The 17,866-nt window shown below is 46.0% G+C and overlaps 1 protein-coding gene across 34 annotated transcripts in view; it reads right to left on the reverse strand.

Annotated features, from left to right (window-relative positions):
- Clip1 (CAP-Gly domain containing linker protein 1) overlaps nucleotides 1-17,866 on the reverse strand; it is a 118,183-nt gene that overhangs the window by 18,959 nt on the left and 81,358 nt on the right. For all 34 annotated transcript variants that reach the window (XM_076560054.1, XM_076560051.1, XM_076560047.1 and 31 more), the window contains 2 exons: nucleotides 15,726-15,832; nucleotides 7,498-7,618 (listed from right to left, as the gene is read on the reverse strand). In XM_076560054.1, the coding sequence (XP_076416169.1) occupies nucleotides 7,498-7,618; nucleotides 15,726-15,832 (228 nt within the window). The remainder of the gene's footprint in view (nucleotides 1-7,497; nucleotides 7,619-15,725; nucleotides 15,833-17,866) is intronic.

Raw genomic sequence — 17,866 nt, forward strand, 5'->3', positions numbered from 1 at the left:
GTAAAGTAAAAATATTGATCAACTCTTAAAAGTGTTGAAGATATCCTACATTCTGCAATATAAAACATTCATCCATTATTAGTATACAAATTTTCTTTCAGCTTTAATAACTCAAAGAACTATTTTACAATAAACTTATGATTATCAGTAAATGTTTAGTTGGTACACTTACTTTATATGCCTATGTACCTGACGGCCATAGAAATATTTCTCAGGCAAAAAGAGGTCACGAGTTGACGGTTCAAGCAGCCGTGGTTTTAGTTGGTGCAGTGGCACACAACTGTCTCCAGACCGCTTGGGAGGTAGACGCACGAAGATTAAGAGTTCAAAGCTGGCCTCAGCCACGTTAGAGTTTGAGGCCAGCCTGTGCTACGTGGGACCCTGTCTCAAACAAGAGAAGAACAGCAGCAACAGCAGCTCATATTCATGTGACACCAGAAGGAGAGACCCTGTGATCCAGCTTATAACAGCCCTGTTCTCTAGTGTTCCCTGAGCCTAGTTAAAATTCTCATGGCTGCTGTTCACTATTGTTACAAAATAACGCATAACAGCCTTAAATTAGCTTTCCTTTGCTAATCCATGTCTATGACTTTAGGCGGACTGAAAAGGCAGGCAAATTCTCCTGGATCAATTTAGATGTCAAACCAGGTTTTTGTACATTTTCTGCCATAACTTCGCTCAGAAAGGACTTTTCACAGTACAGCTATTGACCCGTCTTATCCTTGTCAAGCCATAGCCTCATTTCGCAACTACCGCTGGGGAAAAGCTGCTGTCTCCATGGTGACAGCTCGGCGTACCTGCTGTCTTTGTAAGATGGAATACATGTGAGGAGGCCTGCAAATGATAAAGCAGACGTTCATCTCAAAGGTGGCCTCCAGGTGTTCACTTCTATTGAAGACCGCACATTACTATATATAGATGAACTTTCTCTCTTGTTGTTCTGAATACATGTGAGGAGATGATAAAACAGACATCTCAACTGATAAATCAGACATCTCTCAACACTGACCATCTGAGATGCCTTCCTGTACTGTAGAACTCACGCCATTATTTTTAGAATACCCTATGAAAAGAAAATAATGCTCTGTACACTTTCCATTTATGTGACTGCCTGAATTCGGTCTCAGTGCTCCCACCACCCACACACAGCAAATCCCAGGTGAAGGGATCAAGAGCTTATCAAGCCAAGCAGTGGGGGTGCACAGCTTTAATCCTAGCTCTTGGAAGGCGGGGGCAGATGGATCTATGAGTTGGAGGCCAGCCTGGTCTATGGAGTGAGTTCCAGGACAGACAGGGCTACATAGAGAAACCCTGATTTGAAGAAGAAAGAAAAGGAAGGAAGAAGGAAGGAAGGAAGGAAGGAAGGAAGGAAGGAAGGAAGGAAGGAAGGAAGGAAGGAAGGGAGGAAGAAGGGGGGTGGAAGGAGGGAGGGAGGGGAATTAGGGTCTCAGTGTGGACCATGTTTTAGACTTACTATTGAGGAGAAAAGGGAGTTCCCATCTTACAGAACATCTGAGGTGGTATTCAGAGGTAGCTACCATAGGCAGGGCTGCAGACCTCAAAGGACAGGTATGAACGGAGAAAGAATGCATATAGCATCCAACAAAATGGGTAAATAAACATCAATAGATGTCTATTGGAGGGAGTAAAATTCAGTAATGAAAAATAATTACCCCCTCCTGAAATCATGATGTTAAATGAAGAAGACGTGCAGTATTTGATTCCAGTGGTATGTGATGTACAGCACAGACAAACCCTTAGAAAGAAGGGTGGTTTCCAGGGCCAGGAGGAGGGCATGGGAGTGACTGCTTAAAATGGGCACGCAGTTTCCCCCCTAAAGTTTTGGGGTTTGTTGTTGTTTTTTGAGACAGGGTTTCTCTGTTTTAGCCCTAGCTGTTAGTTATGCCGCGGCGTTGCCCCTCGTGGCTGGTCGCCGCCCACAGCAGCATCGGAGCAGCGTGCTGATTAAAAGAATCATAGCCATGGTTACCTTTTTAGAGCTTTATTGGGGGGGGGGGAGAGGGAGAGAGAGACAGAAACAGAGACAGAGAGACACAAAAGGGGGGGAGGGAGAGAGGGGAGCCGACGGGAGGAAGGAGCAGAGAGGAGAGGGGACAGAGGGCCCACAAAGGGCTCACCCTCTTTTTAGGCTGGGAAGCTGGCGAAGGCTGATGATGTAATTAAGGATCAAATCCTTACACTACCTGTCCTGAATCTCGCTCTGTAGACCAGGCTGTCCTCATACTTATTAAGATTCACCTGCCTCTGCCTTCTGAGTGCTGGGATTAAATGAGTGCACCACCACCTGGCCCCCCTAAAGTTTTAAATCTGTTTTGGAACTAGACAGAGGTAGTGATTGCACAACATGGGCACTATAAAATTAAACATCACCACACTGCACACTAAAATGTTTAAAATAGGAACTGAAATACACGCACAAACATGGAACAACAAGAAATCACCCAGGGCATCAGGCAGAAAACTTGCTGTGAGCACAAACTGCCCATGCTGTTGCGTTAACAGTCATAACTCCCGAGTCATGTCTACCGTCAGATTGCTAAACCAGACATTTTCTTTTGGTTCTGCCTAACATATTCTGTTTTAAAAGACAACATGGGGCTGGTGAGATGGCTCACAGGGTGAGAGCTTGCTGTGTAAGCCTGGCAACCCGGGCTTCACCCCTGGAGTCCTCATAAAGGTGGAAGGAAAGACTTGACCAGAGTGTCCTCTGACCTCCATGTGTGTGTGCTACGGGATACACACTTGCAATCACACATACACACATTCACATATGATAATATTGTTATGCACAGGCAAATAATAATGACAATAATTTTAAAAGCTTAAAAGCTAATGCACTTTGCACACTGTTGCCAGATAAACACTCTGGCCACTCGCAATCCCGACTGGCCCTGGTTGTTGGCCCTCTTCTCACTTAAAATGAAAAATCTTACACAAAAAAGACGACTTAACTTTAGGGTTGGAAGATGGCTAGGGAGTAAAGGCACTTGCCACCAAGCCTGACACCTGATGACAGAATATAATGGACTCCCTCAAATTGACCTTTGACCTCTACATGGGCTGTGACATGTGTGAATCCACACACAAATAATAAATAAATGTAATAATTTTTAAATGTGAGATTCATTTCTTTTATATATATACGAGATTTGGTCTGCATGCATGCCTGTGCACCACACTCACGCCTGGTGCCCACAGAGGGCAGAAGAGAGCATCCGGTCTCCTGGAACTGGAGCGGTGGGTCGCTCCTAGCCACCATGTGGGCACTGGGAACTGAACCTGTGCAACACCGAGTGCTCTAGACTGCTGGGCCATCTCTTTAGCCCTCTTTGTCTTATAAAGTAAGGATTTTAGTTGGAGAAAGCTTCCTAACAGCTAGCACTTGGCCGCGCAAGCAGCAGACAGGCGCGGGGACTCTGTTTCTGACCAAGCAGGCTTCTCTGCAGGGGACTGTAGGCAAGCAAAGGGTCCTTCCATGTTAGGATTCCCCTTCACACCACGGCAGGCCAAGCAAACAGGATCTCTAAGGAAGAGCCACTTCCAGCGCCCTCCATACCCACAGTCAAGTCCCCCTCATTATCTTCTCCCACCATTTTCTCCCTCCCCACTTCCTGGTTTGTTGAGACAGGGTCTCACGTAGCCCAGGCTGACCTTGAACTCACTATACACAGGAGGATGACCTTGAGCTCCTGACCTTCCTGCCTCCACATCCCCAGTGCTATGATCATAAGCATGCACCACTGTACCCAGCTTTTGAATTTCTTCACTGCCTTTTTAAAGAGAATAAACAAAACCACTGTCACAGGGAGGCAGGGAGGCAGTCCTCTAATTCAATAAACAGCCTTGTCTTGAAGAACAGGGTTTGAAACTTCCGACAATGATTCGTCCTGGTAATAGGAAAAGGACAAGCAGGAAGTAAACAGTCCTCAAGTAAAGGCTCTTCCCAGGGGAAGTAGAGCTTCCTCCCCAGGGACTCCCCAGTGAGAGCCTTAGTATGCAGACATATGTTGGGGTGTCTTGGGATTTATAAGCAAATAAACATTTGAAAAAGGAAAAATAATATACCAGCAAAGTTCAGAGTGCACCCCCACATCAACACTGTGGTGCTGGGCTTTAACCCAGAGCATCCTGTATTTGAGGGGTTGCCCTGCCACTGAGCAACATCCCAGCCTGCAAATACATTTGTACGATACTGTTCGGCCCCACCTACCCCATATTCCTGACTCACAATTTTGTTTCAAGCCTTTAAAACAGCGGTTACTAGAGAAGGAAAGAGGTTCCATCCTCAGCAGGGCAGCAGCAGGGAAGAGTCCTAAGCCATAGTTACTATTTCACATCTCCTTCCCAATGGGGTGCATCCCCAGCTAGCTGTCACTTCCGAGCCTCTGCTTCCTCACCCCTAAGACTCTCAGTTTCAGAGGAAGGTTAGGATGCCACAAAAGCATAAGGTTGATTATAAACTATTTTATATATGTATACTTGAACGTATGTATGCATGTATACATGCATGGGTGGATGAATAGATTACTGAGAGAGGGTCTTGCTGTATAGTTCAGGCTGGCCTCAAACTTGCAAACCTCCTGCTTCAACCTCTCAAGTACTAGGATTACAGTTACAGGGTTACAGGTGTGAGCTACCACACGCAGGTAGGTTATTTTAAGTGGGTGGTTTTCTCCATTCTTTCCGAGTGTACATATCAAGACAAGAATGATCTATATGTAATCTTTCTTAGTTATTATTATCATTTTCATTTTTTACCTTATTTTATTTATTTTTGGTTTTTCAAGACAGGGTTTCTTTGTGTAGCCCTGGCTGTTTTGGAACTCGCTCTGTAGACCAGGCAGGCCTCAAACTCAGAACTCTGCCTTCTGAGTGTTGGGATTAAAGGTGTGCGCCACCACTGGTTAGTATCACTTTTAATAATCTCCATAATCAGAGATGAGGATATAGCTCAGTTGGTATAGTGCCTGCCTTATATGCATAAGGCCCTAGGTTTGATTCCTAATTGAAAAACAAGGAAAGTGTCCATTACCGAGCTATCATGTTTTAGTTGACATGTACTTCTTTTCTGAATAAAAAACAAACAACAATCTAAAAGTGACACAATGACTAATGTTTTAGTTGTTTGTTTTTAAAGGAAAGGTCTCTCATGTGGCCCACATCAGCCTTGAACTGGCTGCTGCAGCCTGGGTGCTTTCAAACTCGGTGTAGCCAAGGCTGGCCTTGAACTCCTGACCCTCCTTCTTCTGTTTCCCTAGTGCTGTGATGACAGGCTCATCCACCAGTCCCTGCTCCCACTCTTTTTTTTTTTTTTTTTTAAGATTTATTTATTTATTATGTATACAGTGTTCTGCCTGCAGGCCAGAAGATGGATCTGATGATAGATGGTTATGAGCCACCATGTGGTTGCTGGGAATTGAACTCAGGACCTCTGGAGGAGTAGCCAGTGCTCTTAACCCCTGAGCCATCTCTCCAGCCCCCTCCTGCTCCCACTCTTTAAAAGGAAGTTTCTTTCATAGCTGTAGCTGCTATTTTCTAACACCCGGCAAAATGAGTTTTCAATCATGAAGCACAAAATCTTTTCAGTAGAAAGCTAAGTCAAGAGCTTTGAAAACTCAGTCAAGAGTCAGGAGGTCTCCTCAGCCCCCTCCAGCTGAGTAAGACACAAGGAATATAACTAGTCCAGTTCAGATCACAGCATAAGAGGACAGGGCCACCTCCCTGCTCATTCTACAGATGGACTCCACAGTCTCTACCACAGCTGTTCAAAGAAATGTGGAAAAATCAAAAAGAAAAGATAAGGAAGGGAGGGAGGGAGGGAGGGAGGGAGAGAGGGAGGGAGGGAAAAGCCAACGAGATAGACTGAGCACTTAAGCAAAATCCTTCTCTCCAAGTACTAGTGACACCCTGGTATTCAACATCCCAGCAATAACAGAAAAGAAAATCTTCTTCAGGTCAAAGGGGTTTCTACTTTTCATAAACTCAAATTTCTCACGAGCGGATCAAAGCAGAGTGCAGTGACCCCGCTTAAGTCAGTGCCCTTTGATTCTGTTCCAAGCCAAACACGAGGACAAACACTGTGACCCTGCTTGCCAGAGAATCTCAACAAGTCACTATCTTCTCTGGGCTTCTGTCTTCTGCTACACAAGGGTAAGGGCACCCCTCCCAGATCACCCTGTCATCTGGGGACCCATCACACAGCTGTCAGCTGTGTCCACCTGCAGCACCCGGCAACATCTCTCAGAGCTGGGAGACTGCAGCATTTTCTTCACGAAATGAGCAGAGTGGGGACAGCTATAATAAAAATCTTTTTTGTTTGTTTTGTTTTGTTTGTTTTTCGAGACAGGGTTTCTCTGTCAAACTGTCCTGGCTGTCCTGGAACTCACTCTGTAGACCAGGCTGGCCTCGAACTCACAGAGATCCATGAGCCTCTGTCCCCCGAGTGCTGGGACTCAAGGCGTGCGGCACCACCGCCTGGCTTCTAATTAAAAATCTTAAAGTGTGAAATAAACTGTGGACATGGTGACTTCCCCAATCCTCAGGAGGTAGAAGCAGGAGGCTTTCTCTGAGTTTGCAGCCAACCTGTGCTACCTGGTGAGTTCCAGGCCAACCAGGGATCCCCTGCCCTGAAAACACAGAAAGAATAAAATGAGGGGTTTTCCCCCACACTGCACCATCGTGGTGACAATGAAATGCACTGACCCTAAACTACTCCAGCTAATCAGAGCCAAGGCTTGCAAAATGTACCAGATCTTTCCCTTTGCAGGGCAGAGCAAGCATAAACGGTTAAAAATCACAGCGGCTGCCCTGGGGGTCAGATGTGACTAGCATGCTGATTCAATGTCAGAGAAGAATTCAAAGCAGAACACAGCATCATTTACAATCAGCTCTGGTCCCATGTGTAAGTAACTTCTGTCAGAAACCTCAGCGACGCAGATCTCAGCAAGCAGGCTGTGATGCACTCTAGTTAGGACGCACATTCCACAAATCAACACGCACACATATTCACAAGTCTATTGGGAAATTACTACCAAGACCAACCGGTAACTTCACACCAAAACCATATTCTTAGAATCCATATCCTCAAGACCAATTTCAGCAAAATAGGGGGAAAAGCCTTAAGGAAAAATAAATTTGGAATCAAAGTTGCGGTAGGGAGATGTTTGATTCTTTGAATTTAAGTGCACTGCCAGAAGACTAATCTAGGAAGGACCTTTTCTCGTTGCTTGTAAGGTCTGGTGCTGGTGCTGCTGGTGTGTGTGTGGTGTGAGAGTGGAACCGTCAATTCACTGCGACCCTACATTCTATAGCAGTGTGCCTCCCTGAAAGCAAGGAGCCGTGTAACACAGGTAAACAAGCCATCCCATTTGAAACAACCCAGTCACACAGAGCAAATCTGAGTAGCCTCTAGGAACGCTGCAAGCACAGCAGATGCCAGCACCCCAGATCTCAACCCCCCACTGAAGGTCCACTGACCTTTTGATGATTTGTGACTTCGTCCCGCGTTCTCCCCAGTTCCTCGGCAAGTTTGACGTTCTCTTCTTGCAGTGCTGAAAGCTGCTGGGACTTCTCAGCGGCTGCCTGCTTTAGGGTTTCTCTGCAAGGACAGTGAGTGCAGGGTTACCATAGAAACAAGACAAGCAAGGAAACTGTGGGAGACAACAGCTTCGCAGCACTGGGGAAAATAGATCTGGGTCACGTGCCTGATAAGATCTATAATAACAAGGGACCGCGTTAGCTACATGAAGGAGGGCCAAAAAGAGATTGGCTGACCACAATTATGACATTTTAAAATACGCAACAAACACTATCTCTACTCTGTTACCACCCCTACCCCACACAAAAGCAAATGGTGCCGTAAAATAGGTGAGAAATGACGTGGCCAGCATAGCCTTCATCTTTAGGAAAATTCCTGTTAGATAATTGACACTAAAACCCACTCTGGTGACAGCGACTTAATGGGCTGCCAAGGCACTTTGTTCAGGAGGCGCAGGTCTTTTCATCTATTTCGCTCTTGCTAAAATAAAAATCCAGTGGTCGCATTCACCAGTGTCCATCAGAGTCAGGCGCTGCTGTGAACCCGAGGGTATTTTTAGGACAACGGAAAGTGAAATGCCCACAGGAATTTTTTTCTGAGTAAACAGCAGTTATTTGATGGTATTCTTTCTACAATGCTAATTGTTAATTAAAAGAAGCAAATAAAAACGTAACACAGCCTGCCAGCTAACTCATATCATAAATGCTAACACAATAAGGTAGACGTTATTAGGTATTTTCCCATTATTAAAATTAACCTAAACATACATTCTGAACTATTATCTTTTACATATGGCTATTCAACATATTTTTACTTCCTCACTAGATCCTAGTTTTATGCCATAGAAGGTTTGGAAGCAATTTTGAGATTTAAGTAGGTCTATGCTGGGTAAACTCTTCTTAGCAAGCTGTCAGACGTGGCTGGATTCCGAATCCACTCATCTGGGTATGAATCCATTTGCCGATGCATGAGTGCATCTATTTTTAACTTCAATTGTCTAATGGGTGGCAGCGCTTGGCATCTTCAATTGTCTCAGTTTTTAATTCTCCACCTAGCTATACAACACATACTCTATGATGACCATGTGAAGATTTAGGAGAATAAATCTACACAGAAATTCTCTTAGCACACTAACTTTTTACAAAGATGTGTATTTAAAAGGACAGAAAAACTGAGAAAGAACATTCAGACTGTGCATCCATCAACCCATCTACTCACTGGCGTATATAGACACCCTCAGTTCCTTTGTGTCAACGTGACAAACCTTGACATGCCTGGGAAGAGGGGAACCCAACAGAGAAACTGCCCCATCCCAGTGGCCTAGGGCATGTCTGTGGGACATTTTATTAATGGCTGACTGACGTAGGGGGTGGCAGCCCGCCATGGGCAGCACCATCCCTGGGCAGGTGGTCATCCGCTGTGTAAGGAAGGGAGCTGAGCCTGAGTCCGAGAGGGAGCCAGTGAGCAGCGGTCCTCACTGCTCTCTGTTTGGATTCTGCCTCAAGTTCCTACTCTGGCTTTCCTCAATGATGGACTGTAACCTGTAAGCCAAATAAACCCTTTCTCCCCCGAGTTGCTTTTGGTTGTGGTCTTTATCACAGCAACAGGAAAGCAAACTAAGACACACACACACACACACACACACACACAGACTGCCCCGCTCCCCACATAGCTTAAGTTCACTGACTGGCTGAAGTCCATTAACACTTGACAAGCTGGAAGATTTTACTTACGATGAAACCATCATAAACTAAATACTGTATTTCTCAGGTTGTCACTGACTTCATAGGAACTTTTTTATTAGCCAGACAGTGGTGGTCCATACCTTCAATCCCAGCACTCTAGAGGCAGAGGCGGGCAGATCTCTGTGAGTTCTAGGCCAGCCTGGTCTACAGAGTGAGTATCGGGCCAGACAGGGCTGTTACACAGAGAAACCCTGTCTCGAGGGGGTGGTGGGAGGAAAAAGAACTTTCTGTTTATTGATACACAGTCTTGCTATGTTTCTAAAGCTGGCCTTGACCTTGAAATCTTCCTGCCTTGGCCGCCAGTGTGCTGGGACTACAGACACACCACCACACCTGGCCGTCAACACTGATGTCTGTGCTCCTCTTCTGCCTATTTAAAACTTTCTCATCACAGAGACACAAAGTTCTGGTCGTACAAAGTTTTTGAAAGCACTGTTTTAAAGAAAGCACAGTGAGGTTGGGTGTAGTGATCCCAGCACTCAGGAGGCTGAGGAAGGTGGATCTCTGCAAGCCTGAGGCCAGTCTGATCTACAGAGCAAGCTCCAGGACAGTCAGGGCTAGAGAGTGATCTTGTCTCAAAAAGCAAACACAAAGCAAACACAAAGCATTCTGTGGGCTGGTGGTGTGGCTCAGTGGTACAGCACTTGCTTAGTAACCCCCCTGAAAAAAAGAACTCACAGTAAAAAACTTCAAACAAGAAACTAAAGTTATTTTGAAAACGGCCACTGGGGCTCAGCAGGTAAAGCCCTTGCCACACAAGCCTGATGACTCAAAGTTCAATCCCCAGGACTCATGTAAAGACGGAAGAAGAGAAGCAACTTCTCAGAGCTGGGTGCCATCTCACACACCACAAGAAACAAGCAAAGATTTCTAACAACTGTGTGTGTGTTCACGGGGACATATGCAGGTGTGTGCATACACACGTGAGGCCAGAGGCCCACACCGGATGACTTCTTCTTTATAAGACAGTTCTCTCACTGAGCCGGAGCGGCTAGACGGCACCAGCAAGTCCCCGGAATCTTCCTCTCGCTGCCTCCCAGCCCCGAGCAGCACTACAGGTGTGCAGCAGTCAATTCCAGCTTCTACACAGGTTCGAGGCGTCCAAGTCAGCCCTCATGCGTGCACAGCAGCCATTTTCCCACGGGGCCATCTCCCAGGCTCTTAACCAACTTTAAAGCTACTTTTCTGTTTACAGGACAAGACAGGAAATATACGCTAGCTTTAAGGTGAGAGACAAAATAAACACTGTTGATCCTGACTTACATTTTACTCATAAATGTATTTATTTTGGTTTTCCAAGACAGATTATTAAGTTAAATTCAGTCTAGATTTCTTACTAAACCCGCTATGGAGAGAGAACAATTAGCCTGTTTCGTCACTGCTAAGATAGAAAGTCCCACAGCAATGGAAGCCACTTCATTGCCGCTCTCCCTGAAATTAAGAGCTGGCTAACCCAAGCCAAGGGTTCTCTCGAAGCAGCGCTAGAGGAGCATGGAGGGAAGACTACTGCCTCACAGGTGCGGGTTTCCAGCTGTAGGGGCAGTGGCCACGGGAGGCAGGGAGCTCGGTCACAAGGCTGCTGCCGCTCCCCTGGCACCAGTTTCTCTAGGCAGCACAATTCTGTCAGGTGAGGACAAACACCACAGCTCTGGAGCACACGGGCACCATTGTGCGCTTGTCAAGACGCACGCACGCACGCAGCTGTTTATTCTCTAGCTTTAGGCAATGAAGAATCAACTAAGGAACGCAAAGCACCCCAAGAAGTACTGTTCCCATCACACTGTCCTCTGAAAGCCGATGTCCTTGCCTTGAAGCGTGGCCAAGACAAGGGCAGAGTCCCAGGCCAGGGCTTTTCACCAGCTCCCCAGGCCTCCTTCCACTAGTTTCTATGTAGAGCTAAGATCTAGCTGTGGGGTGCCTTGTCACGACAGGAAGAGGGAATTTCCCCAGGCCTGGTGGGCAGAGAATCTAAAGCAGCCCTGGCACAGCGCTGCTCCTCTCTGTCTCAACAACTTCCCCCAGGGCAGTATCAGAAGAAAGACAGGCTTCCGTTGCTGTGGCTGCAGCGGGCATCTTACTGTCTTTGACTTCCACTCTATCCACAGGCATGAAGCAGGGCACCAAGACAAACTGGGGGTAGAGGTGAGCCAGGTTCTCACTAGACAGCACAGCTGGCCTGAAATTCAGAGTGGTCCTCCGGCCTGTCTCCTGACTTCAGGGGTTACAGGCATGCACCACCACATCCAGCTATGAGGACAACCTATGCCCACCCTTGCCTGGAGACTCAACACCTCACACACGCTAAGCATGCTCTCTACACCTGCACTGAGCCACTGTTTGTCTCTTCATAAGTACGACCCTGATCCGACACTGCGGTGATCTATTTGTAATCTAAGAAATAAAGCTTGCCTGAAGAGCAGAGGACAGAGCCAGCCAGAGTTAGCCACAGAGGACCGGGTGGTGTTGGTGTACCCAGTCTTTAATCCCAGCACTTGGGAGTCACCCGTCTTTAATCCCAGCACTTGGAAGGTTGAGACAGGAAGTGAAATGGCTGGGCAGAGAAAGGAATATAAGGCGGGAGGGGAGGAATTAGGCCCTTTCGGCTGAGGACTCAGAGGCATTCAGTCTGAGGATGCATGGAGACAGGATCTTCTCTTTTTGGCTGAGGAGCTGGCGAGGTGAGAAGTGGCTGTGGCTTGTTTCAGTATTTACCCCAACATCTGGCTCTGGGTTTTTATGATAAGACCATTTAGGATTCGTGCAACACTACACAAATTGGGAAGTGTGATATGATAGGACACAATTAAGTGAGGCATTTAGTGGGCAGACTCACTGGAGGACTGGTCCTATGTAACGATCAGTGTGAAAGGAGAATGCTATCAAAACACAGAGCTCTCCTGGTTAGGTCCACCGTGGCTCTGCCCCTCTGGGATCTACCGTGGCTACAGAGAGCTCAGGAGTAGGACCTGTAGCAATGGGAGGCCAGTAACCCCTCAGTGTCCCACACTCCAGGGAGCAGACGACTGTGTCACAGGGAAAACTGCTAAACTTGAACCCACCCCCTCTGAATGTCACTAGAATGTTAGTTTGTGTATGACATGTGTTCTTATTTATATGTGAACACGCGTGTGCAAGTGTGTAGGTGAGTGTGTATGACATGTGGGCAGAGGCTAGAGGTAGTCAGTCACTCTCCACTTTATGTTCTGAGATAGGGTCTCTCTCCGTAGTGATTTGAATAAAAATGGCTCCCAGAGGCCCCATAGGGATTGGCACTGTTAGGAGGTGTGGTCTTGGAGGAAGTGTGTCACTGGGGGTGCTCTTTGAGGTTCCAGATGCTCAAGCCAGGCCCAGTGTGGCAGTTTCTTCCTGCTGCCTGCAGATCCAGATGTAGAACTCTCAGCTCCCTTTCCAGCACCAGCCTGCAGGCCTCCATGCTTCCTGCCGTGATGATAACGGACTAAACCTCTGAACTGTCAGTCAGTCCCAATGAAATGTTTTCCTTATAAGAGCTGCTATGGTCATGGTGTCTCTTCACAGCAATAAAACCCTAACTAAGACACTCCCGGAACCTGGAGCTTACCATTGCAGCTATAAGAGATGTTCGGCAAACTCCAAGGATCCTCCCGTCTCTGCCCCACAGCACTGGAGTGTTGTGGAATATCTGACTGCACTGTGAAACTGAGACTGTCTTAATAAAATTAACCTTGAATCGGGGGCAGAGCCAGCAACTAGTTGACAAGCATTAGCCATAGAGAGTACGGAGGACCCAGGAAAACAGATAGATGCACAGGAAGGAGTAGGGAGGGACTTAGAGATTTGATCCTTTTTGGTTGGGGGTGGTGTGGAAAAACACTCTCTTGCTTGGTCTCCAAGCTGAAAAGGAAGGAGGAAGGTCAGCTGGTTGATTTTTTTTTTTTCAAGACAGGATTTCTCTGTGTAATAGAACTGGCTGTCCTAGAGCTCATTCTGTAGGCCAGGCTGGTCTCGAACTCACAGAGATCCACCTGCTTCTGCCTCTGAGTGTTGGGATTAAAGGTGTGTGCCACCACTGCCTGGCAGCTGGCTGCTTCTTGGCCTCTCTGATCTAGCAGGTTTTCACCCCAACATCTGACTCCCAGGTCCCTATTCATAAATAGAACAACTTAGGTAAAAACAACACTTGAGGCCGGGCAGTGGTGACGCACGCCTTTAATCCCAGCTCTCGGGAGGCAGAGCCAGGTGGATGGATCTCTGTGAGTTCGAGGCCAGCCTGGGCTACCAAGTGAGTTCCAGGAAAAAGGCGCAAAGCTACATAGAGAAACCCTGTCTCGAAAACCAAAAAAACAACACTGGAGTTATAGATGTGTACCACCATGCTCAGCTTTGTAAGCAGATGCCTGGGATTTCAACTCAGGTCATCATTTTTGCCCAGCAAGCACTTGATAAATGGAGCTGTCTCCCAGCCCCTATATTATTGTTGTTATCTTTCTTTTCTTTTTTGAGACAGAGTCTCATTATGTAGCCCTGGCTGTCTTGAAACTTATTATGTTAACGAGGCTGGCCTCCAACTCACAGAGATCTGCCTGCCTCTGCCTCCAAATGCTAGAATTAAAGGTGTGAGCCCCCATGCCTGACCCTAAATTGTTATTTTTCAACAAATGCATTTATTTTATTTTATTTTTTTGTCTCAGTAATCATTTTCCTAATTGTGCTATTTGTCTCTGGCAGGCTAAAGAAACATGACTCTCCAGTGACTAATCACAGCTGTACATCTGTAAGCCCGGAGGATGGGATTGTTGGAAACTGCTAAAGAGAGGAAGGGAATTAATCAAGACATCAGCTGGGGGTCTTCTTACCTGAGTAGCTCAGATCAAACCATTCCTAGGAGAATTTATTTCATTCATTTATTTTGAGACAGGGTCTTGTCTAGCTCTGGCTGACCTGAAACTCACTATGTAGATCAGGCTGGCCTCACATTCACAGAGACCCGCCTCTACCTGTACCTACTAAACATCTCAGCAGCCTGCTTCCTGAAAGAGCTTAAAGACCTCTCAGCAGAGGCGATGCACATACTAATTCCCTCCAAGTTTTTAGGCTTTTTTTTCAGAGACAATCTCCGCATCTTGAGTTGGCCTGAAACTCGTTAAGTACTTGAGGCTGCTCTCAACCTCCCTGCCGTCCTCCTGCTTCAGAATCCCAAGTGTGGGAATTGCAGGTGTGAGCTCCCATACCTCGTGTTGAATCCAAGACTGATGGATGGTACGGTAACAGAAGCTGGGAACTGACACCTTTAACTTGGCTTGAATATCCTCTGTTTACTAGAATTTAAATGGTGTGAAGCCCCGAGGGAAGGACCACATAACCCTTCTGCACTTCCTCCTCGGCCTTATTGTCCCTGGTGTGAAGGACACAGGGACTCACCGGACTAACTGGCTCTGGGTCTCTAGGTTCCCAGTGGACATGGTGCAGTTATCCACCGAAAGACCAAAGGAAATCCACACACTAACCATCACTGACAGTGCCATATAAACACCAGTCTCTGGCAAATGTAAACAACCAAGCTTGAGAGGCAAGGGCTTAGGTGGTGTCACCACCGGAAACACAGTCAGCTTGAAGGCTGATGGGAAAATCCCAAGAGAAAGTTTTCCAAATTACTGTCTATGTCAGAAGACTTGATTACTTTATAATCAAGGGACTGGGGATAGAGATGTATGACATTGAAAATGATATGCTGGGTTTTTTCATTTTCATTTTCTTTTTCTTTTTTTTTTTGAGACAGGGTCTCACTCTATAACCCAGGCTGACCTGCAATTTACCATGTAGGACAGGCTGGCCTCTAAATCACAATAACCATTCTGTCTTGAACTCTCAAGCACTTGGGATTATAGGCATGTACCACCATGTCTGACTTCTTTTCTATCATTAAAAAAAAAAAGATTTATTTTTACTATTTAGTTATTTTTGAGGCAGGGCTTCTCTGTGTAACAGCCCTGACTGTCCTGGAACTCACTGTGTGGACCAGGCTGGCCTTGAACTCACAGATATCCACCTGCCTCAGTCTCCCAAGTGCTGGGATTAAAGGTGTGCACCATTGTGCCCGACCTTTGAAGGACTTATTAATAAAAAGACCTCATAGTTCTACGTGTTATGACCGGCTATCATGTAAACACACAAACTTAACTCTGACACATCGCCATCCATGGGTTTGTATAGCTTTACAAAGTCACACTCAGACTCTGTGTTTCTCCCTTCAGCAACCAGCCCAATTCCCTCTGACCTTCAGCTTGGCTGTATCCTAACGGTGGTTCCTGAATCTGCTGGTGGAGAATGCTTTGTGGGGAACAGACAGACAACTACTTTACAAACCTTTCAAACACTTTAAAAATAGTGCTGCTTTCCTTTCTAAAAGGTAAAATAACTCCCCTCACAGGAGGTAAACTTACATTTCCTTCTTGAATTCTTCCATCTTTTGAGTCTCTTCATTGAGAAGTTCTTTGGATTTGTTCAGCTCTTCCACGTTCCTCAAGTTGTTTTCTTTAAGTGTGTCCAACTTAAAGACAAAGATAAAACAAAAAATTGATGAAATCATTTCATTTTTCAGTGACATGGCTGGATAAATGAGTCACAAAAACATGTATTTAAAAATAAATGAAATTAGTCATGTGTAATGAGCGGCAGGGAGAGTCATCTGGAGAAGAGATTACAAATAGCAGTCCTTCGTTTCCTGTACACCTGGCCAAAATGTCAAACTAGATTGCTAGTGCATATTAAAACAGAAGCTATCTTTAGTCCTGTGTGCTTCTAGTTGTCTGGTTCTTGTACAGTCCTCAGTATGAGCCACTGAAGTTGCCATTCAAAGCAATCTGTCTTTAAAACGCAAGAACTAGCCGGGCAGTGGTGGTGCACGCCTTTAATCCCAGCACTCAGGAGGCAGAGGCAGGCGGATCTCTGTGAGTTCGAGGCCAGCCTGGTCTACAGAGTGAGATCTAGGACAGGCACAAAGCTACACAGAGAAACCCTGTCTCGAAAAACCAAAAAAAAAAAAAAAAGAAGAAGAAGAAAAGAAAAAAAAAGCAAGAACTAAATTGTCAAACAGCGACATTATCAAGGATCAATCTGTAATGAAACAAAAACTTCTTTCCTCCCCCTCACTAACACAGGAGACACTTCCCAATCAATGTCAGTTCTAAACTTACGCAATTCTCCTTACAAAACGTATTTGAATCAACCATTTGTCAGTTGGGGGAAAGACTGTTATCCATCTGCAATTTCTTGAGGAGGGAGAAGCCATGCAGTGAGACTGAAGGGCGCTCACACATGCTCCATCCCACCTCTGTCCTGCGCTGTCTTAGCGCCTGCCTGCCCTCTAGTGGAAAAGCCAGGCATTTCATGAGCTGGAGGTGACTGATGGGAAGCTCTGGAGGGTGGCTGGAATTCTAGGAATGGAGTATCTACCAAGATGGAGCTTGTTCTCTCCATTCACCACACAAGGTGTGGTGTGGGGCCAGGCTGGCCATCTGGGCTCTATGCCTGTCTCTCTAGACAGAGGAGGGGTTGTCTCCCTTTGTCATGCCTGCCGTCAACCAGAATTCTAGAAAGTACCGTGCTAATGTTAACATCACCACCTTCCTCTTAATGATCTTTAACACCCTAGGTTTATGAACGAAGGAAATAAAGCATTGTAATGGGCCCACTTTGTGGTCTGGCAATAACAGACATGCTGAGGGAGGACATAATACTGCCTGACCCCATCCTCTAGGAAACGCTTTTTCAGGCTTCTAATTTCAATTTTCATCTGTGTGCACTCTCTGTAAGCTTTTATCTTCCCCAATTACCTCCAAATGTCTATTTGGGGAGGTCGTGATCTTTAACCTTGCATGAGGAGGCCTGGTCTTCATGTAGCTATTCCACCCGGGAGCATCTTCCTCTGAACAACTTTCTGAATGCTACCTGCCTGTGAAAAGCACCAGAAGCTATATAAAGAGCTTCACATCCCACTTTAGTGAAGCAATCGGCTCTTCAGACAGCAGCTTTTCAGAAAGGATTTTTATGGGCCGAGAAGATGGGAAGAGAGCATCAGAGAAAGGTCCAGAGGGAAATGCTGCTTGTAGACAGAACAGAAATAACCTGATGTCACAGTTGTCCCAGCTCTAGAAATGACTCCTTCAAGACAGCACAAAAGGATGAAAACACTGAACTAGGCCAAGAAAAAGCCTTTATCGGGGCTGGGGAGATGGAATGTGGTGGCTCAAATCAGGAAAAAGTTTAGGGGGAAATGTGTGGGATAAAAAGGAAGGATGTGAAAACTTAGCAAGTGTCATCACTACGTAGTTATCTAAGAACACCACAATATTAGAGCTTCCTTTTCACTTTGGGGGTTGTTCATTTGTTTAGACAGACACTCATGTAGCCCAGGCTACCCCTGAATTCCTAATCCTGCCACTATCTCCCAATTACCATACCTAGTGTCACCTAGTGTAAAGTTTAGTGCTATTAGTAAGTAATGAAGTAATAAATCTCATTCAACATTACCATGGCTTGGTGTACATAGATCTCTAACATAGATCAACCTGTTTTAAGTCCA

This window comes from Peromyscus maniculatus, chromosome 23 (genome assembly GCF_049852395.1).
Source record: "Peromyscus maniculatus bairdii isolate BWxNUB_F1_BW_parent chromosome 23, HU_Pman_BW_mat_3.1, whole genome shotgun sequence".
Classification (NCBI taxonomy): Eukaryota; Metazoa; Chordata; class Mammalia; order Rodentia; family Cricetidae; genus Peromyscus; species Peromyscus maniculatus.